At 42.6% G+C, this 26,446-nt stretch overlaps 1 protein-coding gene across 8 annotated transcripts in view; it reads left to right on the plus strand.

Annotated features, from left to right (window-relative positions):
• The window catches only part of UBN2 (ubinuclein 2), a 1,075,602-nt gene that overhangs the window by 637,652 nt on the left and 411,504 nt on the right, over nt 1–26,446 (plus strand). For 7 of the 8 annotated variants that reach the window (XM_040360987.1, XM_040360994.1, XM_040360990.1 and 4 more), the window contains one exon: nt 914–1,024. The exons of the other annotated variant lie outside the window; for it this stretch is intronic. In XM_040360987.1, coding sequence (XP_040216921.1) covers nt 914–1,024 — 111 coding nt within the window. The remainder of the gene's footprint in view (nt 1–913; nt 1,025–26,446) is intronic. 8 annotated transcript variants of the gene reach the window in all.

Consider the following 26,446-nt stretch of genomic DNA (forward strand, 5'->3'; position numbering starts at 1 on the left):
CACCTCTTTTTCGGATTCGGGGAGCCCCCTCACTCTAAAATTGTATCTTCTCGATCTGTTCTCGAGGTCGTCGATCTTCGCAAACGCAGTCTCTAGCTGATCCTGTACATCTTGGAGTCTGGTTGAGTTCTGGTTATTTCTAAGCACAGCTTGGTCCGCCTTCTGCTCAATACTGTCCATTCTCATTCCAATCTGTTGTAGATCCGCATGTATAGAGGAGGTAATCTGTGCTGCATTCAGAGCCAGACTTTTAGACAGCATCTGTGAAAAAGCAGACATCATAGAGGGAAAGTCTGTCTCACTCACTGAGAGCAACAGGCCTGTGTGAGGATCCATCATGGGGGTAGTGGGACAGCCCGCTCCCATTCTACCCAGTAAGGATTCTGTGGGGGTCGGGGAGCTGGCTGGCAGCAGCGGGGGGTATTCGGTACCTGGAGAATGCAGTGGTGCCAGGTCCTGGTCGGCTATAGATTCGTCTGCAGGACTCAATGCGGGTGAGCCTCGCGTCACCGCTGCCATCTTGGCATAGCTAAGGGGGCCCGGGAGCATCCGCCATCTGGCTTGATAGGTCCCTCCTGACCAGCAGGGATGACATCTGCCTGCTCCTGAAGGTTTCCCCCACTCGAATATCCCGATGATCGGGCCGGTAGTGCGCTCGGTAAGCTCCGAGGGTTATCGTTGGGCCGTGGTGGAGCGGAGCTCTAGCAGCCGGTGACCATCTTGGGAGCTGCCGCGCATGCGCCTCTGTTCCGTTCCTTTTTGATCCCCCCTTGATTATGGGTAGAAGTACTACCCTCTGGTTCTTGCTTATTCAAGCTTTTTTTGTGAACTTCATGTTGTTTATTTTTCCTTTGACTCTGACTTTTTCCTTTTTTCCCTTTTTCTGGTCAACGGGCCCTATTCTATACTGGAGTTCCCTGTGCGTGTACCCCACTCTCTCTACTGCCCCGGGAAGGCTGTGTCTACTCGACTCGGAAAGCTGTCTACATCACAAGAAGAACTACTCTCCACTGATGAAACCAAGGTACTGTTTTCAATTTTGTTTACGATCCCTAAATGGCGGTTAAAGTCGTCTCCTTTAATGTGAATGGGCTCAACCACCCTGCCAAAAGGGCCTCGGTCTAGAGAGAGGCTCTCAACCTCCAGGCTGATGTCCTATGTATTCAGGAGACCCATTTTTCCACTGACAACCCGCCTCGATTTTCACACAAGCGTTTCCCACACGTCTTTTCGGCTTCAACCTCAGCCAAGCGAAAATGAGTTTTGATAGCCATAAAGGACTCGGTTGCTTTTAGCCTACAGCAAGTTCTTGCAGATCCTGAGGGGAGATACCTTGTTGTAGTGGGAGAAATCAATAACAAACCTTACACTATCGCTAACTTGTACACACCTAACTCCCATCAGCTCCGCTTTCTAAAAAGGACATATGCTAAAATTGCCTCGGTGAGACGGGGGTCCCTGGTGGTTTGTGGAGATCATAACTTGACTATTGACCATGCCCTGGACTCCTCCTCCGTAGCGAAGAGATCCTTTCCCCAACTCCAGCAGCTGCTTCACTCGGAGGACCTCTTTGACGTTTGGCGGTGCCACCATCCAACTGAACGTGATTACTCTTTCCACTCAGCCAGGCACAATTCCTATTCCAGAATTGACTTTATACTGGTTGATAAGATGCTTCTGCAGGCAGTGTCCTCCTCCACCATCCATAATATAACGTGGTCTGACCATGCTCCTGTCTCTATCACGGTGGCGGAGGGGCACACTCCTAGTCCTGCATATATTTGGCGGGCTAATTCCCGGGTCTTTCAGATGCCAACTCATGTTGCTACAATTGGTAAATGTCTGTCAGAATTTTTTGAAGATAATGTGGGCTCTGTTACTGACCCGGCTACTTTGTGGTGTGCCCATAAGGCGGTGGTTAGGGGGGTAATTCTTCAAATATGCGCAAGGGATGAGATCCCTGTATTTGATATTTGATATTATTCCCGTAAAAGTGGAACAAGCCTTTCTTACTACTCTACTCTTCCTCACCTTCACCTTCCCATCCCTTCTCTTCTTTTTCTTTCTTTCCCTTATGTCCTCCTCCCATCTTATTTCTTAGTTTCTGCGCCTTTCTCCTCTTCATTCTCATCTCCTTTCAATGGAAAGGTGCCTTGTAGGTTCTAACCATTTAACCTGTTCATCAATATGGGTGCATACACTTGATAAGCTTTATATTGTATAGAAGTATAACGGATGATCCGGTTGTGGTCGCACTGTGTGCGCTGTTTCCTTGATTTTGCAATATGTTTCGTACCCATGGTACCATTTGTTTGTTTTTTCTATTGAAAAATTCTTAAATAAAAACCATTTAAAAAAAAAAAAAAGAAAGGAGCAAGTTAACCTCCTCCCAGAAAGGTTTAATTTTTGGGCACGCCCATAAAATGTGGAACCGACATCCCACTGCCCAGTCACATCTCCAACACCTATTGGAAACTAAAGGAAAAATAGTATGTAGAAACTCAGGGGTATTATACAAAATATTTTAAACATTTTCTTTATAAACTGTGCACATGGAGCTTTTATGGGCTTGCGACCAAAATATCTACCAGAGCTCCATGGAGACTTCAAGTTTAGGAAATGGTTTCTCTGTTATAATAGCAAGGATCTGATATATGTCAGAATGTATGGCTCTAGAGGGGCTTTCTGCACAAGTTCTCTCTAATGGAGTCGGGTGGGCAAAGACAAGGGGCCAGATTCAGGTACAAATGCGGCGGCGTAACATATGTCATTTACGTTACACCGCCGCAAGTTTTCAGCGCAAGTGCTTGATTCACAAAGCACTTGCCTGTAAACTTCGGCGGCGTTGCGTAAAGCCGTCCGGCGCAAGCCCGCCTAATTCAAATGGGGCGTGTATCATTTAAATTAGGCGCTTTCCCGCGCCGAACGTACTGTGCATGCTCCGTTTTGAAATTTCCTGCCGTGCTTTGCGCGAAATGACGTCGCACCGACGTAATTTTTTGAACGGTGACGTGCGTTATGTCCTTTCCTATTCCCGAACGTCTTACGCAAAAAAAAAAAAAATTGACGCGGGAACGACGGCCATACTTTAACATGGGCTGTCTATTTTTACACCACCTACATAGCAATTGCAACTTTACAACGGGCAAAGCCGACTAGCGACGACGTAAGAGAATGCGACAAACGCGCGTACCTTCGTGGATCGCCGTAAACAGCTAATTAGCATACCCAACGCGGAAAACGACGCAAACTCCACCCAGCGGGCGCCGAAGTATTGCATCCTAAGATCCGAAGGCGTACGAAGCCGTACGCCTGTCGGATCTTTTTTTTTTTTCATTCAAATTTATGTTTATTTTTAATAAAAGTACATACATTTGTACTAAAACAGCAGTATACAATTTAGTAATACACAGTAAATAATAAATCCAATGCATTGCTTTACATAGAAGATGGTCTTGTCATAGAAACTGACTATCATATACAGCCATATCATATGCTATCACCATACGGTGAGAGTATAACAGATTGTAATAGTTAAAAAGAAAAGCTAGGTATAACCAATAATTTATAATTAAATAAATAAAAGGATATTTCCATATACTATATAATTCCTTAGACTTATTGTTGTCACACAATAAAAAAAACCCATGTGTGTACTGGGTCTAATTTCATGGAACGAACAAAGGGCAGGATTTCTGTATAACAAAGACCTCTCTGACACCCCCACTGGGAACAGTCTGTGTCCAAGAGGTTAAGCAAACCTTTAAATCCCCCTTTCCTCCCTCCAATAATTATCACCAATACCCACCAGTAACTGTAAATATATATTTTCAAAACCCTTAACATACCTAACATCCCCAAAAATTTGGTGGAATCTTTAGATAACCCAAACATAGGCTAATACAAATGTTTATATATATCTTTTTTTTTTCTAAACATAACACTCTGAGAATGAGAAATAACAAGGATGTTATCCTCGTGTAAAAAACAAAATTATCAAATCAAAGAACAATCAATGAAAAGAAGAGAAAAAAAGAGAAGAAAAGAAAGAAAAGAAAAAAAAAAAAGAAGATCAGGTGAAAGTAAAAGGAAAAAGAGATGGCAGCCTGCCTGCCAACGAACAACATCGTCCTAAGGATATAAATATCACCACAGCCTTTATGGGATAAAAGATATTCCCATAAATTTCATCCACGGTTCCCATATTTCATGGAAAAGAGTAGACATATCCAACATGGAACAGACCCTCTTTTCTTGTTCCATAATCCATGTAACCTTTTGTTTCATATACCGGATGGAGACAGTAGATTTTTTCCACGCAGCTGCAATTGTGATCCTGGCACCTGTCAGAATGTATAGGATGAGTTTTCTAGTAACCTTGGAGGTTTGGGGTAACATCCCGTGAAGTAAAGCGATAGTGGGGGATTGATGCAAATTACAGCCTGTGACACGTCTTATTATGTTGAACACCTTATTCCAGTATCCACGTATTTTGGGACATTCCCACCATATATGTACCATAGACCCCAATCCCTGACAACCTCTGAAGCAAAGGGGCGAAGTTGACGGATACATGGAAGCCAGTTTAACGGGAACTAAATACCACCTAGTATAAATTTTTACATTAGCCTCTACAAGGGATATATTCACATATCCTTTAATGGATCTAGTATAATTACTACACCAGTCAGATAAATCCCAGTTGTTATTAAGTTCCCTTTCCCAGGCCAGCATATGAGGTAATTTGGTGCAGTTATTAGCAAGCGATTGATATATGATTGAAATATTCCCCTTCCTGATTAAACCCTGATCACAACTACTTTCATAAGGTGTCAATAGTCCAGATATCGAGCCACTATCCCATAGGCTTTGTGCATAGTCATGTAGTTGAGAAAATCTTAATTTTTCTGAGACAGGAAGACCTAGCTTGTCAATGAAGTGTTGTTCAGGAAGTGGACCCGAGCGCGAAAAAAAACGGCCTATACGATACAACCCTTTGTCATGCCACCATTTGAACGAATCTACTTCAATTTTAGAAACAAAGAGTGGGTCTAGAAAAATACTCGATAAAGGTCTGCCTTTAGAAATTAGAGAGGGATTGTTTTTAATTGAATCCCATAAAACAAAGGTTTGAGAAAGAGTCGGAGATAAAATAGAAGGCCTATTCTTGGTGTAGGACTCCACATTAACTCCTCTATCGTTAGATTCGGGGTCGCCTGCTCTTCTATATCTAACCAGTCAGGGCGTTCATGTTTAAGAAAAGTTTCCGATAACTGTGCCAATCTTGCTGATTGATAGTACCATAATAAGTTGGGTACTCCCAGACCCCCCTGTTCAGGCAAGTTATAGAGAGTGCGAGATGGAAGGCGTGGACCCTTATTGTTCCAAATAAACTTGATAATCTTTCCTTGAAAGGATTTTAGATGACTTTTAATTATCGGTATGGGTAATGATCTAAAAAGATACAAAAGCCTAGGGAGAAGAGTCATCTTAACCGAGTTAATTCTACCAATCCAACCTATATTCTGAGTCCCCCAATCTCTCAAATCTTTCTCAAGTTTTCTATACATAGGTGGATAATTGGCCAAATACAAGTTTTGGATGTTGGGAGTCAAATAGATACCTAGGTATTTGATATAAGAGGTGTCCCATTTGAATCCATAATTTTCCTTTAGTATAGAAACCGTGGATTCAGAGAGAGAAATATTGAGGGCCCTAGACTTGGCCATATTCACAGTTAGACCTGAAACTATAGAAAATTTGTCTAAAAGAGAATATAATTCCGGTAGGGATGTATCTGGAGCGGTCAAAAACAGTAAAAGGTCATCTGCAAATAAGGCACATTTATGCTCCATTTTGGCACATCTAACTCAGGGGAGTTTGTGTTCCCACGAATAGCTATAGCCAAGGATTCCATAACTATTGCAAACACCAGGGGAGACAGAGGACAACCCTGCCTAGTTCCCCTATGAATCTCAATAGGTTCCGAAAAGATACCCTGAAAGCGTATATTAGCTTTAGGATGAGAGTAAAGTGCAGATAAGATTCCAAGAAATTTCGTGCCAAACCCCCAACGTTTCATCACTTCTAACATGAATGGCCATGATACTGAGTCAAATGCTTTCTGTAGATCAATAGAAAGAAGCATTCCCCTTTGATTAGTATCACCAGTCCAACCCGAGTTCAAAATGGAGATCAGATCCACAGCCCTCCTAACCTGATCAGGACCTTGCCTTCCAGCGATAAAGCCTACTTGATCTTTACTAACATACTGGCCAATGAAAGAGGACATTCTATTGGCCATTACCTTAGTGAGTATCTTAAGATCGTTGTTAATTAGGGATATAGGTCTATAGTTTTCCACCAGGCTATGGTCTTTTTCTGGCTTTGGGATAACCGAAATATAAGCTAAATTAAGTTGCCTGTCTATGGGAACTCCACCGGTCATGTGGTTGAAGAATTTAACCATGTAGGGTGTTAAAATGCTCGAATATGTTTTATAATAAGCACTTGAAAACCCATCAGGACCCGGGGCTTTATCTAATTTTAGGTTTTTAATTACTAACAATACTTCTTCAGCTGATATGGGAGTCTCCATTATTTCTCTATGAACTTCAGTCAATTGAGGTAGATTCAAATTGTCTAGAAAATCATCCATTCCCTCTGAAGAAGAATCATCAGTGGATGTATAAAGCTTAGAAAAAAAATCATGAAAGGCCTCCATTATCTTCCTAGGATTCAGGGTAAGAGAACCATCAGTCATCCTTATTTTAGGGAGAGACCGTGATTGAAATCTGGGTGAGAGTTTATGAGCTAGCATCGGGCCTATTTTATCTTTAAATTTATAGAAATTAGCTCCAGTCCATTTCATATCTTCCCCAGCTTTGGTGGTAAGTACCAAGTTTAGGGCAGATCTAGCTGCATCAAGTGCTTGAGTAGGAAAGTTAAGAGGGTCAGATTTATGTTTTTTACGGAGCTCTATATAGTTGTTTTCCAGCTTCCTTATGTCTATGTTTCTTTGTTTCTTGAGGCCAGCGGCCACTTGTATAATTTTGCCTCTGATAGAAGCCTTGTGGGCAGCCCACAGAGTTTCAGGGGACACATCTCCTGTATCATTATGCTTAAAGTATTCTAGAAGAGATTGTTCAATATCCTTCAGTAGGGCAGGGTCCTTCAAAATAGACTTATTTAGTGTCCAATGAGACACTTTAGGAGAAGTGTCCTCTCTCCTCAGTGACAATAGAACCATCGAGTGATCTGACCAAGAAACATCAACTATGTTAGACTTAATGGCAGCTGGGACGTGATGGTTAGAGATTAATATATGATCTATACGCGAATAAGAATGATGAGGATTAGAATAGTGAGTATAGTCCTTAATTTTGGGGTTCAACTCCCTCCAGATGTCAGTTAATCTAGACTGATGTAGAATGCGTGCTACTTGTAGACTAAGTTTAGTCGGTCTGACGATTCCGTTGACAGAAGGTTTGGACTTATCCAATCCTGTGTCAAAAGCTAAGTTAGAGTCTCCACCCATAAGAATGATCCCCTCCATAAATGGTCGGAGGGTATCAAGCATCTGAGAGAAAAACTTTTTCTGACCTCTGTTAGGAGCATAATAAGAAATAAATGTGTATAGTCTGCCATCAAGGGTACCTTGTAACAATAGAAACCTACCTTCCGGATCTCCGAATTCTTTAGTCAGGTTAAAATTACAATACCTAGAAAACAAAATGGCCACACCCTTAGTTTTGTTTTCTGCTTTAGCTAGGTAAAACATTGGAAAGTGGGCATGCATAAAGGAAGGGTTGTATCGTTTAGGAAAGTGTGTTTCTTGAAGGAAAACCACATCTACACGGAGAGACTTATATACTTGAAAAGCTTTGCGCCTCTTAACAGGAGAATTCAACCCCTGAGTGTTGTGAGTAACAACACTAAGGGGTTTAGATATATCATTCGATCCAGCCATAAGTCTTGTCTACATCTATGAACATGCGGGACCGTACAGATATCATCAATAGTCTTGCAAATGCGAACAATGGCAGGCAGGCTGAAGAAACGAAGAGAGTATGAAGAAGAAAGAAAAAGAAATGAAAAGGAGAGATAAAAAGAGAAAAATAAAAAAACATATGGCACAATAAACTAATAGATCGTGCAAGGTCAATTCGTGACCCAGAATGGGGGAAGAGAATGATTCTCCTTCCCTCATTCAAACAAGAAATTTTTGCATAGTCCCAGAAAAGGACTATATTCTTACCCATTGGGTCGACAAAGTGTCGACACAAGAGGTAAGTTGAGGTTCAATACCTCACCGTCGTCAGTTGCCGACAGATTAAATATTACACCTTAAAACAAATTCAAGAAAAAAGGCATGTGAATCATAGGATGACCCAAAAACAATAGGAGAATAATCTAAAGAAAAACGGCATTAAACTAGACATGTAATTCCGGAGTCTTCTTTTTTTTAAAAAGCATCCGGGATAAAAATTCATCTGAATTAAAGATTAAGAGATACGTCCTGGGTAAGTCTATTCAATATCAGGGTGCTTGGTCACCTCCAATTTTCCTGTACTTGACCTTGTTCCAAGGATTTTGAGTCGGACTAGTAGGTGTGTTCCTCTTGGCAGATGGAAGTTGAGGCGGATTAGTGTCCATGACAGGATCGAGAGATATAATTTTCAGATCAGACAGAAGTCGTTCACCTTCTTGGAAATTATGTATTATATGGTTTCTACCATTATAATTGAATTTTAAGGCGAAGGGGAAAGCCCATTTATACTTGATGTTTTTGTTGATGAGGGCAGACAATAACGGTTTCATTGCTCTTCTTTTCTGAATGGTATATGGTGAAATGTCAGAAAATATTTGTATATTAGTACCTTGGTATTGAAGATTCTCCTGTTGTCTGGACCGTTTCATAATGTCTTCTTTGGTGGAGAAATAATGAGGCTTGACCACCACATCTCTGGGCAAACCATCTCTTCTCAGTGGACCTAATGATCTATGAGCCCTATCAATTTCCAATTTTATATCAGGTGCAGATGGAAGGAGGATTCTCATAATGTCTCGTATTGCTGAATGAACGTCCATAATGGACTCGGGAAGACCCCTAACCCTGAAGTTTTCTCTTCTTGATCTGTTTTCCAAATCGTCAATCTTAGCCTGAGCGGCCTCTAGTTGTTCTTGTAGGAAATGGATATGATCATCATGTTGTTCAGTTTTAGAGACGTTAGTGTCCAATTTATGCTCAACTGAGTCTATCCTGTTGCCAAGACATTGGAAGTCTGCCCTAATATCTTTAGTAATTTTCTCAGCTGTGTGAGCTAAACCCCTTTCCAGCATTTCAGAGATCCTGTTATAGAGATCAGCAACATTGAAAGAAACTTCTGGGGCAGTTTCAACGTTAGCAGTTACTTGTATAGGGTCATGTGAGGGAGAAACCATAGGAATCCCGTGATCAGCCATTATAGGTATTATACCCTCCCTTACTACAGATGAAAATAAAGCTGAAGATGTAGTAGAACTTAAGGGAGGAGGTGATGAGGAGGGTGTCACATGAGACGAGAAATGTTCAGTAAACTTAGGATCCACCATAGGCACCTGAGGACTTGTATGAGGAGGGGTGTCCATATCAAAAAGACTCTCCTTTATAATTGAGTTCTTATTTTTTTTGCCCTGTTTCCCCTTCATATATAATAAGTGTTATAGTGAATTCTTATCAGCAGGGGTAGAGTTGCTCTATATCGTAAAATCAACAGTTCACTCCTATATCAGCTCCTATAGGCATAACAGTCTTATAACCACTATCTTACAGTGGGTATTGCTTATGTGAACAGACCAGGCCCAGATTTGAGCCTTTACAGTAAGTATTGTGAAAAGATCAGCATCATAAAAATGCCTCAAATTACATATCATGCAGGTGTTATATTAGCGGATTGGTTTGTAGCTTTTGTCGACTAACATCGGACGGTGTGTAGGAATACCTCAGCAAGTTTCCATAGCAGGGGCAATCATAGGATAATCCTACAATATACAACACCTACCCTGGGCACCGTATCCAGTTGGTAACCAATCTTTGACTACCGCTATTAGACTATTATTGCAGTCAGGTAGCCAGTGTAAAAAGAATTACCTCAGTTTAGAGAAGAGATAAATACAATAAGAACTCCTAATAGCGTGACACATTGGATTATGTATGTTTCAAAATTACCACAAGTCACCACACATCGAGTTTAAGCTACTGAGGCGGATTTTGAGAGAAAAGTGTGTATTTTCAGTAGTTATTGCCACAGAAAAGTGTTCATATTATTTTTATAGTATCTTGAAGTATGCAGGCCGCAAGATGGCAACGTTACCTCCTCATATAGACCTCAAATGATGTCTGTGGGCTTATGATAGTAAGATCGGGCTCTTTTCCCGGTCGCCGATCAGAAATACTATTCAGTTTCCTTCTTGAGGCAGCGTTTTATTGGTGCAAGTAAACGGATGACCTCACTCTAATTTTCGGGCTCCAGGGGATGGATTAATTAGAAAAAAATTAAAAATAAAAAGGCCAATCTGAATCCATGCAGTCTATAGTAGATAAAAACTAGTTCTGCAACAATATATTCTTAGACCACAAGATGGCGACGTTCCCCCTCACAGCCTGATTATAAAGTATGTCAGAGGGCATGAGGTATATCAGCTGTGTATCTCCACCATTTTCCTGTCAGACATTCGTCCTGGGTCCCCCCGTCGCTCGATGCGGTACAGATGTGAGTAGACTGGCAGATTCACTTGTCGAGTAGAGAGGATCGATCGTGAGGTAAAACAGAGGGTGAAGCAAGATGGCCGCCGGGCCTCCGTATGTAGGCCGAGACCACGGGCCTCGAGTAACTGAGGGGGAAGGAGATATGCCTCCTGTCACTTCCGACGGCTTGCTGAGGAGCAGAGAATCGAATCCTAGGTAAGGATGTTCCTAGGTAAGCAAGTAGCTGAGTCTTATGGAGCCCGCGGAACGCTGAGGGATTACAGGCCTCAGGGATAAGGAATCCGGCAGTGATCACTGGAGGGATCGAACCTAATAGTATCGATGTCTGTCCTTGATCCCTGAGCCGATGGCTGTATCTGACTCTCAGTACAGGGCAATGTATCCTGGTTGGACGGAGGGGTGGATACCGCTAAATCGGCACCGCGATCCGTACTCGAGTCCGGGGATGTCCGTGCAGCCGCAGGCCTCAAAATGGCGATGACGCCACAGAGTGTAGAGGAGGCCCCCGGGTCACAGCAACGGATAAGTATACCACCAAACGCCTCAATAATGGTATCTTTTTGTGCAGGAATACCTCCTGTTACGGGATGGGGCGAATTTAGAACCAAAACGGCAACACCGGTAACCGATGGTTCCAGATTAGATTCGGCCTCACGGAGCTCATCTAAAAAGCGTCCAACGCCATCTTCGTCCGGCCACGCCCATCGCCTGTCGGATCTTAGCCAAATGCCGTTGTATCTTTGTTTGAGAATTCAAAATAAACATACGAAGTGACAAATTTGAAAGTACGCCGGAGTATCAGCAGATACTCTGGCGTACTTTTTCTGTGAATCTGGCCCAAGGTGTCTCGTAAGAAACTGCGCATAATGTTGAATCTGCAAATGACTATAAAATGAGGAATTGGGAAGACGATATTTGCAGTACCTTGAAAAAGTATTCATACCCATTGAAATGTTCCACATTTTGTCATGCTACAGCCAAAAAGTAAATGTATTTTATTGGGATTGTATGTGATTGACCAAAGTGGCATGGAATTGTGAAGTGGAAGGAAAATGATAAATGGTTTTCAATTATTATAATTTTTTTGACAAACATCTGAATTGTGTGGCGTGCATTTGTATTCAGCCCCCCTGAGTCAATACTGTAGAACCACCTTTCACTGCAATTACAGCTGAGGTGTGCTGTGCAGTTATCCCTGGATTTATTAGCTGCCGACCTGATTGGTTTCTGGGAGACCTATATCCCCGAGCTTGATTAGACTGGTTCATGCAGTCTTTTTTTTCTGGTAAGCAGGCAGCCACACTTATGGGTGTTTGAAGACACATTCTCTGGTTCTTCTGGGAAGATTGGTATTCATTCATTGTTTTCTCTGCAATCACACACTTCTGTAGTTAACCCTTCATATGGACTTTTTTTGAATGGGACACTGCCTTAGTTTTCTATTCTCCACATCCATTTTTTTATTTTTTGGATTTTTTCTGTGATTGTTTTTTTCTTTTAGAGTGTTCATTTATCACTCACATTTGTTCAGCATTATCATTGTGTTTGTTATATTTCATTCACATTTATCAATGATTTGTTGTTTATGCATTATTATCATATCTACCATTAGCGCTGCACTCCTTTGTATTTTATATTGTATTTAGTTGTTTGTACTGAACTTTAGTGCTAGCTGCTGCACCTTTTTAATTTTATCACTAATTTATATTTAGCGCAGCGTCAACCTTTGGGCTATTTTTTCTCCAGGGATATATCTCTACCCTTTTTTACATTTTGGTACCACATTGGCTTTTCTCCAATCAACCTGTACCATTCCAGGCAGTAAACTGTCCATACAAATTAGGAACGGTGGTCTAGCCGTCACCTGACTGAACTCCTTAAGGACCCTCGGGTGTTAAGCCATCTGATCCTAGTGATTTATTTATGTTAAGTTTTTTAAGTCTGTTTCTGATGATGTCTTCTGTTAGCCACGAGGGTACATTCTGTGACATGTTATTAACCACTTAAGCCCCGGACCAAAATGCTGCCTAAAGACCCAAGGTGTTTTTACAGTTTGGGACTGCGTCGCTTTAACAGACAATTGCGCGGTCATGCGACGTGGCCCCCAAACAAAATTGGCGTCCTTTTTTTTACCCATAGATAGAGCTTTCTTTTGGTGGTATTTGATCACCTCTGCGGTTTTTATTTTTTGCGCTATAAACAAAAATAAAGCGACAATTTTGAAAAAAATTCAATATTTTTTACTTTTTGTTATAATAAATATCCCCCAAAAACATATATAAAAACATTTTTTTCCCTCAGTTTAGGCCGATACGTATTCTTCGACCTATTTTTAGTAAAAAAAATCGCAATAAGCGTTTATCGATTGGTTTGCACAAAATTTATAGCGTTTACAAAATAGGGGATAGTTTTATTGCATTTTTATTAATTATTTTTTTTTTACTACTAATGGCGGCGATCAGCGATTTTTTTCGTGACTGCGACATTATGGCGGACACTTCGGACAATTTTGACACATTTTTTTGGGACCATTGTCATTTTCACAGCAAAACATGCATTTAAATTGCATTCTTTATTGTGAAAATGACAGTTGCAGTTTGGGAGTTAACCACAGGGGGCGCTGTAGGAGTTAGGGTGCACCTAGTGTGTGTTTACAACTGTAGGGGGGTGTGGCTGTAGGACTGACGTCATCGATTGTGTCTCCCCTATAAAGGGGATGACACGATCGATGCGCCGCCACAGTGAAGCACGGGGAAGCCGTGTTTACACACGGCTCTCCCCGTTCATCAGCTCCGGGGAGCGATCGCGACGGAGCGGCTATAAACAAATAGCCGCGCCGTCGTCCCGGATCGCTCCCCGAGCGAACCCGATCGCCGCATGTAGCGGGGGGGGGGGTCCCGATCTGACCCCCCACCCGCTAGAAGGCAAGGACATACATGAACGCCCATGTGCCTGTACGTGCCTGTACTTCCCGACCGCCGCATGTAAATGTACGTCCACAATATGTTGTGGACGTACATTTACATGCGGCGGTCGGGAAGTGGTTAACATTACAGTCTTGGTTACTACATCCTGCCATTTCCTTTGTGAAAACTGAGGAGACCAATGCATTTAAGACATGTTGCCTTTTTTTCCTTTTGTAACCAATTTCCATTTGTCCTTTATGTTCTGGCCTCACTTTTTTGATTTATTTAAAGATTGTGGGGCAGATCCTCAAAGACATTACGCCGGCGTATCTCTTGATACACCGCATAATTTCATATTTTGCGCGTCGTATCTTTGTTTTGGTATCCACAAAACAAGATACAACAGCATCTCGGCTAGATCAGACAGGCATACGTCTTAGTACGCCGTCGGATCTAAGCTGCAATTTTTTTTGGCGGCCGCTAGGTGGCGTTCCCGTCGAATTCCGCGTCGAGTATGCAAATTAGCTAGTTACGGCGATCCACGAACGTACGTCGGGCCGGCGCATTTTTTTACGTCATTTGCATTCGGCTTTTTCCGGCGTATAGTTAAAGCTGCTGTTATGAGGCGTACTCAATGTTAAGTATGGCCGTTGTTCCCGTGTACAATTTTGAATTTTTTGCGTTGTTTGCGTAAGTCGTTCGCGAATAGGAATTTGTGTAGAATGACGTCACCGTCGTAAGCATTGGCTGGTTCCGGTTTAATTTCGAGCATGCGAACTGGGATACCCCCATGCGCAGTTAAAAAAAAAACGTAGTTTATGTCGGGTCACAACGTATTTACATAAAACACGCCCCCATTACATCCATTTGAATTCCGCGCCCTTACGCCACCAGAGATACACTACGCCGCCGTAACTTACGGTGCAAATTCTTTCTGGATTCGAAATAAAATAAATAAGTTACGGCGGCGTAGTGTATCTTAGATATGCGGCGCCCGGCGCAAAGGTACGTGGATCTGCCCCTGTTTGTTTAACTCTCCTCCACTATGTGCCATTCGTGGTCTATTTTAGCTGCCCAGATTTGTGCTCTTACATTACTTATTGCATTCTTGGAATGCTGACCCCCTCAGCCTTGTAATTTTAAAGACCTTTTATTTTGCTTTCATTTGCATTTTTATGCCACCCAGGATTAATTTGAGCTCTTTTAAACATATTCCCTGTTAGAATGCACTTGCCAATACCTATATTTAGTTTTCTCTTAACCACTTGCTGACGGCCGTACGACTTTGTACGGCCTCAGCGCGGCTCCCAATTTCTAACAGGCCGTGTTTTTACGGCCTCTCCTTTACACGTTCCCCGCGCGCGCTCCCGAGCGCGCGGCGGGGAACTTCTGTACTGGCCGTGTCCCTTGGACACAGCCAGTCACAGATCGCCGTGAACGGCCAATCGGAGCGGCCGTTTCCTAGGCGATCTGTGCGGCCAATGAGAGATGATCTCATATGTTTACATATGAGATCATCTCTCATTCCCGGCTCTCGCAGACAGCGGTGCTGTCAGGGGAGAGAGGAGACGGATCTGTGTCTCTTGTACATAGAGACATAGATCGGTCACCCCCCCAGTCACCCCCCCTCCCCCACAGTTAGAACACTAATTAGGGTACACATTTAACCCCTTCCTCACCCCCTAGTGTTAACCCTTCCCTGCCAGTCACATTTATACAGTAATTAGTGCATATTTATAGCACTGATTGCAGTATAAATGTGAATGGCGCCAAAAATGTGTCAAAAGTGTCCGATGTGTCCGCCATAACGGCGCAGTCCCAATAAAAATCGCAGATCGCCGCCATTTCTAGTAAAAAAAAAGCATTTATACAGTAATTAGTGCATATTTATAGCACTGATTGCAGTATAAATGTGAATGGCGCCAAAAATGTGTCAAAAGTGTCCGATGTGTCCGCCATAACGTCGCAGTCCCAATAAAAATCGCAGATCGCCGCCATTTCTAGTAAAAAAAAAAAAAAAAAATAATAATAATTCTGTCCCTTATTTTGTAGGCGCTATAACTTTTGCGCAAACCAGTCGCTTATTGCGATTTTTTTTTTTTTTTACTAAAAATATGTAGAATACGTATCGGCCTAGACTGAGGATAAAAAAAAAAACGTAAAAAAAAAAATTGAGCTATTTATTATAGCAACAAAGTAAAAATATTTTATTTTTTTTCAAAATTGTCGCTCTATTTTTGTTTATAGCGCAAAAAATAAAAACCGCAGAGGTGATCAAATACCACCAAAAGAAAGCTCTATTTGTGGGGAAAAAAGGACGTTAATTTTGTTTGGGAGCCACGTCGCACGACCGCGCAATTGTCAGTTAAAGCGACGCAGTGCCGAATCGCAAAAAGTCCTCTGGTCAGGAAGGGGTTTAAGTGCCCAGTAAGGAAGTGGTTAAAGCACTCCCATTTTTCCTCTGTGTTCTTTGTTCCTAGGATTTTATCCCATTTAATATGGTCTAGCAAAGAGTGCAGCTTAGGGAAGTTGGCTCTTTTAAAGTTCAGTGTCCTTGTATTACCCTATTACCCTTGTGCTTCTTAATTTTGTGATTTATACTGAAACAAATTAACCTGTGGTCATTGTTTCTTAAAGCAGAACTTGGATAGTAAAAGTATTTTTTTCTGTCAGTAAATACCTTATACAACCCACTTTGTTTCTTGTCTGGTAAAAAGTCTAATGCCGCGTACACACAATCGGTTAAACCAATGAGAATGGTCTGATGGACCGTTTTCATCGGTCAACACTGATCGTGTGTGGGCGCCATCGGTTATTTAACCATCGGTTAAAAAAAAGCCAGCTTGCTTTAAATTTAACCAATGGATTCCTAACCGATAGGTCAAAACCGATCGTTGGTAGGCACGAACCATCGGTTAAAAATCCACGCATGCTCAGACTAAATTTTGGGACAGGAGCGCTCGTTCTGGTAAAACTCGCGTTCGTTTTGGAGATGGCACATTCTACATTTTTAAGATTAGTGCCTCGTTTATTGCAGCATATTTTTTTCTTTGTTCTATTGCTAGAATAAAGACGTTTTGCTGATGGTATTTGGACAGAGTTCTCCCATACTGACTTTTTTTATTTGTTGCTTGTGATCTCATGAATATTTATTTTTTTGTTTAAAAAAGCCAGATCTCCAAAATAATTTTTTGTAATCAACATTTTTTATTTCATGTTTTTTTTTTTCTTTTTCAAGTTATCACAACAATGTTTTTTTTTTTTTGGAGAATTTTTTTTTTGTTATCAAGTTATCACAACAATGTTTTTTTTTGGAGAAATGTCATTATTTATTTTTTTGTTATCAAGTTATCACAACATCCCCCCCCCCCCTGAAGGAGGTTGTGTCCTTTGTTAATTGCACATTGTATTTCGGAAATGTTTGATGGCTATTCACCAAAAAAACACACTAGACAAGTATTTAACTTAAATTAAATCTCCATTTATTCTGGATAAAAAAAAATCAACATGAAAAGGCAACAATTGACCAATCAGCCAAATATATGCAGACTTTGGACACCAAAGGCACATTCCACCATGATAAACAACAAAATCAATAACATCAGGAGTCCCTCCAAATCCCAGATATCAGAAGCAGCAGCAAATGTCATACAGTGGGGATCAAAAGTTTGGGCACCCCATGTAAAAATTTGTATTAATGTGCATAACGAAGCCAAGGGAAAATGGAAAAATCTCCAAAAGGCATCAAATTACAGATTAGACATTCTTATAATATGTAAAAAAAAGTTGGATTTTATTTCCATCATTTACACTTTCAAAATTACAGAAAACAAAAAAAATGGTGTCTGCAAAACTAGGCACCCTAGTTTTGCAGACACTTGGCCCAGCCTCCTCCTGTCAGCCACTCACCCCACCCTCCTCCTGGCTGACACATTCCGGAGCCTCCTCCTGGCTGTTCTCCTCCTATGTATAAAAAAGGGACCTGGTTTTATTTTCTGCTTCATCAATCACACACAACAGAACAGACTCTCATTCTGACCCCTGCAGTTGCCATCCCTGACACAATTTTTTCTGCCTACGACTTTTGTTTGTGTTTACAAGCTTTTATTTTGTTTCAAAAATCATCTTGTTAAACCAACAATAATTTGCGGCCAGGAAACTACTATACCTGACTGAAGATGTGCAGATCTGGCTCCTCAATGTCAGCCAGCTCCTCGGCACACTCTGCAGGGGTGGGGGGAACAGTGGAAGGAACGCTGGAGGGAAAGGTGGAAGGAAGACTCAAAAGTGATTCCCGGGCCTCGATCTGATCATCCAGACAAGTGAGGTGTTTATAGTACCACAGCTTGGTCTCCTGTACTTCATCTGCTGCTGCTCCTGACCTCCGAGAAGCACGGACCTGTATAAAACGCTTCTTGTAAGCATTCCTGATGTTATTGGTTTTGTTTTTCATCATGGTGGAAGTCATCTCTGGTATCCAGGTCTGCATATAAGTGACCAATTGGTCAATTGTTGCCCTTCAGACTTTGTTATTAAGATAGGTTTCTGACCTCCCATAGGCACTTGAGCTCCCTATACTTATCAATGAAGCGCAATACATTTTCTGGCTCATTTAGTTTTTGCATTTTCGATCAATTTCTAGAAGAGAAAACCAAACCTATAAACACTAGGTCAGCTTTACATTGACAGAATCTAATTACAATCTTTTGACCTTTTAAACACTCTGGGCCTGATTTACTATGCTCTGTGCGCTGCGCTGGTTCATGCGTTAATTAGTACTCCGGGTGGAGGCTTAATTGGGCGCATGAACCAGCGTAGCAGCCGGCGCATTGAAACTAATATGTAAAGCCGCGCCGAACTCCCTATAGAAGTCTATGGGAGAAATCAAAAGTGTTCATTTTAAAGGCTAATCTGCAAGTTTTGTCCTAAAAAGTGTTTGGGGACCTCAGTCCTGCCCCAGGGAACATGTATCAATGCTTTTTTTATTTTTTAAAACGGCCGTTTTTTCGGGAGCAGTGAAATTAATAATTCTTAAAGTGAAACAATAAAAGTGAAATATTCCTTTAAATTTCGTACCTAGGGGGGGGTGTAATGTCAGCATGTGAAATAGCGCATTTTTCCCGCACTTAGAACTCCCCCTGCACAAAATGACATTCAGAAGGAAAAAAGTCATTTAAAAATTCACACGCGGCTATAATGAATTGTCGGCTCTGACAATTCTAAAGGGATTCATTCATAAAACAAACAAAAAAATGTGTAGGGGTTCCCCCAAATTAAATTACCAGGCCCTTCAGGTCTGGAATGGATATTAAGGGGAACCCCGCCGTAAAAACCAAAAAAAAAAAGACGTGCGGTTCCCGGCAAATATCCATTCCAGGCCCTTCAGGTCTGGTGTGGATTTTAAGGGGAACTCCACCCCAAATTGAAAAAAAAAATGGCGTGGAGTCCCCCTAAAAATCCACACCAGACCCTTATCCGAGCACGTTGACCTGGCCGGCCGCAGAAAAGAGGGGGGGACAGAGTGCGGCCCCCCCTCTCTCCTGAACCGCACCAGGCCACATGCCCTCAACATGGGGAGGATGTCCCCATGTTGATGGGGACAAGGGTCTCATCCCCACAACCCTTGCCCGGTGGTTGTGGGGGTATGCGGGCGGGAGGTTTATCAGAATCTGGAAGACCCCTTTAACAAAGGGGACCCCCAGATCCTGACCCCCCCCCCTGTGTGAAATGGTAATGGGGTACATTGTACCTCTACCATTTCACCCCCAAAAAAATGTCAAAGTGTTAAAAATGACAGTAGCCGGTTTTTGACAAATCTTTTAATAAAATCTTCTTTTCTTCTTTCCTTCGGGTTTCTTCCGCTGCTTCTTTCTTCTCGTTCACATCTTGCCCGACGTGTTCTTCTATCTTCTCCGTCCGTCCTTCAGCCTTCTGGTCCCGCATCTTGCCCGTTGTCTTGTCCTGTCTCCTCCTCGTCCGCATCTTGGGTCTTCTGCGGTGTTCTTCTCGTCCCCGGACCCAGCGTTTGAATTTGATTTGGCCGCCGTTTTCCCGCTCCTGGGACCCGCCCCCCTCTGACGCCACAAGTAAACTCCTTAGAAGGTCATGTGCGTCAGAGGGGGGCGGGGTCGCAGAGCGTCACACAGCGGGGGAATTCAATTTCAATCGCGCCGCCCGGAGAAGAAGTTCCCGCCGTGTCACACTCATGTGACCCCGCCCCCCTCTGACGCACATGACCTTCTAAGGAGTTTACTTGTGGCGTCAGAGGGGGGCGGGTCCCAGGAGCGGGAAAACGGCGGCCAAATCAAATTCAAACGCTGGGTCCGGGGACGAGAAGAACACCGCAGAAGACCCAAGATGCGGAGGAGACAGGACAAGACAACGGGCAAAATGCCGGACCAGAAGGCTGAAGGACGGACGGAGAAGATAGAAGAACACGTCGGGCAAGATGTGAACGAGAAGAAAGAAGCAGCGGAAGAAACCCGAAGGAAAGAAGAAAAGAAGATTTTATTAAAAGATTTGTCAAAAACCGGCTACTGTCATTTTTAACACTTTGACATTTTTTTGGGGGTGAAATGGTAGAGGTACAATGTACCCCATTACCATTTCACATAGGGGGGGGGGCCAGGATCTGGGGGTCCCCTTTGTTAAAGGGGTCTTCCAGATTCTGATAAGCCCCCCGCCCGCATACCCCCACAACCACCGGGCAAGGGTTGTGGGGATGAGACCCTTGTCCCCATCAACATGGGGACATCCTCCCCATGTTGAGGGCATGTGGCCTGGTGCGGTTCAGGAGAGGGGGGGGGGGGCGCACTCTGTCCCCCCCTCTTTTCTGCGGCCGGCCAGGTCAACGTGCTCGGATAAGGGTCTGGTGTGGATTTTTAGGGGGACTCCACGCCATTTTTTTTTCAATTTGGGGTGGAGTTCCCCTTAAAATCCACACCAGACCTGAAGGGTCTGGTATGGATATTTGGGGGGACCCCACACCATTTTTTGGGGGTTTTTTTTACGGCGGGGTTCCCCTTAATATCCATTCCAGACCTGAAGGGCCTGGTAATTTAATTTGGAGGGACCCCCTTTTTTTTTTTTTTTTTTTTTAATGAGCAATGACTCTATTCTTTATAGCCATGAGTACTTTAACCACTTGCCCACCGGGTTAATTCTGGCACTTCTCTCCTTCATGTGAAAATCACAATTTTTTGGCTAGAAAATTAATCAGAACCCCCAAACATTATATATTTTTTTTTAGCAGACATCCTAGGGAATAAAATGGCAGTCATTGCAATACTTTTTGTCACACCGTATTTGCGCAGCGGTCTTACAAGCGCACTTTTTTTGGATAAAAATCACTTTTTTGAATTAAAAAATAAGACAACAATACATTTTGCCCAATTTTTTTATATATTGTGAAAGATAATGTTACGCCGAGTAAAATGATACCCAACATGTCACGCTTAAAAATTGCGCCCGCTCGTGGCATGGCATCAAACTTTTACCCTTTAAAAATCTCGATAGGCGACGTATAAAAAATTCTACAGGTTGCATTTTTTGAGTTGCAGAGTAGGTCTAGGGCTAGAATTATTGCTCTCACTCTAACGATCGCGGCGATACCTCACTTGTGTGGTTTGAATACCGTTTTCAGATGCGGGCGCTACTCGCGTATGCGTTTGCTTCTGTGCGCGAGCTCGTCGGGACGGGGCGCTTTAAAAATTTTTTTTGGGGTTTTCTTATTTATTTTTATTTAGTTTTATAATGTTTTACACTGAAATAAAAAAATAAAAAAAAAATGATCAGTTTTCTTCCTATTACAAGGAATGTAAACATCCCTTGTAATAGGACTAGTGTGTGACAGGTCCTCTTTATGGAGAGAGGCGGGGTCAATAAGGCTGGAAAGCATGGTATTGAAAAAAAAAAAAAAAAGTTCTCATGCTTTCAGCTGCAATCATGTTCATTCACCACAGTGGTGTAGTGTATAGCACTTTGACCTAGCAGCAAAAGAGTCGTTGGTTCGAATCCCGCCCGTGACGGCATCTGCATGGAGTTTGCATGTTCTCCCTGTGCCTGCGTGGGTTTCCTCCCACAATATAAAAACACGCTGTAAATCGGTTCCGGTCTAAATAAGCCCTAATATGCAGTAGTATATTTAGGTTTGGTTCTGCCCTAGGCCTGACTACATATCTGCACCTCCTAATAGAAAAATGACCCACCCCTTCCTGTCAAGGTCACACCCTGTTTTTGTATAACCCCGCCCAGTAATTTTCAGGGGACCCACACACTAGTTCTGGGGGGGCACTGGATTCCCTTAACCACTTCCATACCAGGCACTTACGCACCTTCCCGCCAAGCCAATTTTCAGCTTTCAACACTGTGGCACTTTGAATGGCAATTGCACGGTCATACAACACTGTACCCAAACAAAATTGGCGTCCTTTTTTCCCCACAAATAGAGCTTTCTTTTGTTGTTATTTGATCACCTCTGCGTTTTTTTTTTTTTGCGCAACAACTAAAAAAAGACTGCAAATTTTGAAACAAAAAAAAGTTTTTATTTTTTTAGGTTAATTTTTTGGTAAATAAGTTTTTCTCTTTCAATTACGGGCACTGATGGGCACCGATGAGATGGCACTGATGGACATCGATGAGGTAGTACTGACGGCACAGATGAGGTGGCATTGATTGGCGGCGCTGCTATGCGGCACTGATGGGCACTCATAGGCGGCACTGATGGGCACTCATGGGCGGCACAGATGGGCGGCACTTATGGGTGGCACTGATGGATACTTATGGGTGGCACAGGTGGGCACTGATAGGTGGGCACTGTGCATGGATGGGCACTGTGGGGTGGCACTGATGGACACTGTGGGGTGGCACTGATTTTCCCAGTCAGTGCCCATTTGTGGGCACTGATTGGCATCTTTTTTCTTATTTTTTATTGCTTTTTGTTTTTTTGTTCTATATTTTTTTGGTTTTTGCACACCCTGGTGGTCCAGGGTGGGCATCCCTGGTGGTCCAGTGTGGTGATCCGAGGGGGGGCTGCGCTGATAAACAATCAGCGCGAACGCCCCCTGTCAGGAGAGCCGCCGATCGGCTCTCCTATACTCGCGTCTGTCAGACGCGAGTGAGGAAGAGCCATCGATGGCTCTTCCTGTTTACATCGTGATCAGCCGTGATTGGACACGGCTGATCACGTGGTATAGAGTCTCCGTCTCCGTGAGAGACTCTTTACTGAGATCAGACTGACACCCCGCATCACCGATCGCCGCACTGCGTGCCCCCACAGGCGCGTGCGGCATGAAATCCTGCAGGACGTCCTGTCAGGATTGTGTAACCACTTCCCGGACGTAAATCGGCCATAGGCTGGGCGGGAAGTGGTTAATTTGCATAGTTTTTCTCTCACTTCCTGTTTGGCTATGGGGCAGGAAGTGAAGGCAAATCTCCCCAATTGGACACAGATAATACAAAATAAACTGACAGGGCCTATAACCCTCCCTCACTCTATCCAAAATTAAAGAAAATAAAATAAAACTTGTTGATTATAGTTCTTGTCAGGGGCGGACTGACCATTGAGTCACTCGGGCACTGCCCAAGGGCCCCATGCCACTAGGGGGCCCCATCCGGGTTGCCAGGCTCAGTAAAACCAGGGACAGTATGTAAAAATCTGTGTTTTTTTTAGATCTGTCCCCGATATGTCCGAAAATGACATGCTTTTAATGTGAATATCCCAAGATTTTAGCTGCCCGCCTCTGCACTACCTCCTGGCGTGGTGGTCATCTGTAAGCCAGAGGGGCCCCATAATCTTCTATTGCCCAGGGGCCACATGAGTTGTCAGTCCGCCCCTGGTTCTAGTTTAAGCACAAATTTCATAGAGTTTTATTGAGAGCCCCAAAAAATATAACCATGCCAATAGGCCAGGATAGAGCGTTGCTAATATGTAGGAATGTGTGCGTTAGAGCACCCCACCCAATGTTAACTAAAAAATTATTAATTTGCAAATAAGTATTATCTGCTCATTTTTTGGGGATGTCTGCACCCCTGATAGTGACAACATTTGTGAGGTGTCTTCACCCTTTCTAATTCATTCACTTCCTGTCACATAGCCAAACAGGAAGTGAGGGTAAAACCTTACTAATATCTTTTCTTGGGGACACAGAGATCAAGCTAAATAGTTTCCCATTATGTAAATTGCACTCTAGCATTTTGCTGTGTACACCCCAAATTATTAGGGATCTTGGACTTTGGGGTCCATTGACTAAAGGCAAATCCACTTTGCACTACAAGTGCAAAGCAAGGAAGAAAGAAAACAAAACAACTTTGCTTCTACAGGATTGGATGTTAAAACCATCAGTGCTTCCTCTCTGATTTTCAGCAACTATGCTTGTACTGCAGAGTGGCTTTGCCTTTACTAAACCCCAAACTAAATAATCATTTGGGGCAGGGATCCTCAAACTACGGCCCTCCAGCTGTTTTAGAACTACACATCCCATGAGGCCTTGTAATGCACTGACATTCACAGACATGACTAGGCATGATGGGAATTGTAGTTCCTGAACAACTGGAGGGCCGTAGTTTGAAGACCCATGATTTGGGGTGTACACAGCAGTGCTGGAGTGCAATTTGCTTAATGGGGACACTAGTTAGATTGACCTGTGTCCCCAAGAAATGACACTGGTAGGGTTTTAACCTCACTTCCTGTTCAGCTGTGTGACAGGAAGTGAAGCCAATTTTAAGAAAAGGGACACAAAGCTCAACACAAAAATAAAAAAACACAAAGCAGGGGTTCTAACACTCACTTGGCTTCCCTCAAACACCCACAATTTGAATAGGATTGCCTTGCGCTAGATTTAAGCACAGTGCTGTAAATCAGCACGTCAAGCCTGTCCACCAATAGCAAACCCCCCCCCACAGGCCATGTTTGCAGGTTTTCCTTCATCTTGCACATGTGCTTTAAAATACAGTCTGGACAGCAATTCTTGATAAGAGAAATCCCCAAAACATGTCCTGTCGGGGGTACTTGAGGGCTGAGGACCACTGCAGAATAAATAAAATACTTACCAGTTTTTGTCTTTAAAGTCAGGGAGAATAAACATGGCAAACATTTCATGATTACACACCAGGAAAGAAGCTTAGACAAAAATCACACATAATTTGTTAGGCCCAAACCTAGTTCAGCTGCAGCTGTCAACATATGTAGCATGAAAAAGTAACAAAAGACAAACTTAACAATTTTAAAGTAATTTTTATTGGTCAACAAAACAAGGAAAGCAAAAAAAGACAAACAAACAAAAATACATTTCAAAATTCTAAATAACCATAGCTTTACACATTTTTCATAAAATAAGGCCACATAGACAAATACATCAAAGTGAACATCATTTAAAAATAAACCAAAAACCATTGGCAAAATAAAACAAAACCCATGCAACAAACCACATTTGTGTTTAGCAACAGCATTTCTGCCAGCCTGCCCCTTCTGAGGGCAGCTGAGGACTGATCGATCCAAGCTTTTTATAACAGTGCTAGTATGGAAGCAATTGAAATCACATGACCAAATTGCAGTCTCTAGTTTGGGTGAGCTTGTAATTGGGCACACCTGCAATTAATCCAAACCACGCTCTATGAGCATCCAATGAGTGTTTTTCACCTTTTAAAAAGAAAGGATATTTTTTTTCTAAGTGTTTGAGCATGCTCAGTTCATCACACATGTAGGAACCAAGCTGCAATGGAATGAGAGCTTTTTTTTTTGGTTTCCCCTGATCTGATGCTTTCCAGCCTGAAGGGGAGGTGTTAAAGACAGAAGTAAACACGCACATTTAATAATCTATTTGTGTGAAAAAAAAGGTTGCCAATTTTGTTTGGGAGCCACGTCGCACGACTGCGCAATTGTCAGTTAAAGCGACGCCGTGCCGAATCACAAAAACTTGCCCGGTCATTGACCAGAAATATGGTCCGGGCTCAAGTGGTTAAAAATTAACAAAACACAAAAGTGAGCCCAATTTTTGGGGATAATGTGAAAGATGATGTTACACCGAGTAAATAGATACCTTACATGTCACGCTTTACTATTGGAAACACTCCTGCAATGGGGCCAAAATGAATTCCGTGAATATCCCCATAGGCAACCTTTTTCTTTTTTTTCCAGGTTACCAGTTTATAGTTACAAAGAAGGTCTAGTGGTAAAAGTATTGCTCTCGCTCTAACGCACGCGTCAATACCTCACATGTGTGGTTTGAACAATGTTTATATATGTGGGCGGGACTTGTGTAAGTCCCGCCCACATATGTAAAAATTAGTTTTACTTTTTGCTATAATAAATATCCCCAAAAATATATATTCAAAAAACTAAAAAACCCCTCAGTTTAGGCCGATACGTATTCTACATCTTTTTGGTTCCAAAAAATCGCAAATAGCGTTTAGTGTTTGGTTTTTGCAAAAGTTATAGCGTCTACAAATTTTTTTTTTTTGTTGTTTTAACTAGTTATTGGGGCGATCAGCGATTTTTATCGGTACTGCGACATTATGGCGGACACATCGAACACTTTTTTGGAACCATTGGCATTTTTCTAGCGATCAGTGCTGTAAAAAATGCATTGCTTACTCAAAAAATGCCACTGGCAGGGAAGGGGTTAACACTAGGTGCGAGGGAGGGGTTAAATATGTTCCCTGGGTGTGTTCTAACTGTAGGGGGGGGGGACTGACATGTGTAAATGACAGATCGCTGTTCATGAAGGGGAACTCCAGACCCCCCCCCCAAAAAAAATAAGGTGGGTTCCCTCCAGGTGCATACCAGGCTCTT

The sequence above is a fragment of the Rana temporaria genome, chromosome 7, assembly GCF_905171775.1.
Source record: "Rana temporaria chromosome 7, aRanTem1.1, whole genome shotgun sequence".
Taxonomy (NCBI): Eukaryota; Metazoa; Chordata; class Amphibia; order Anura; family Ranidae; genus Rana; species Rana temporaria.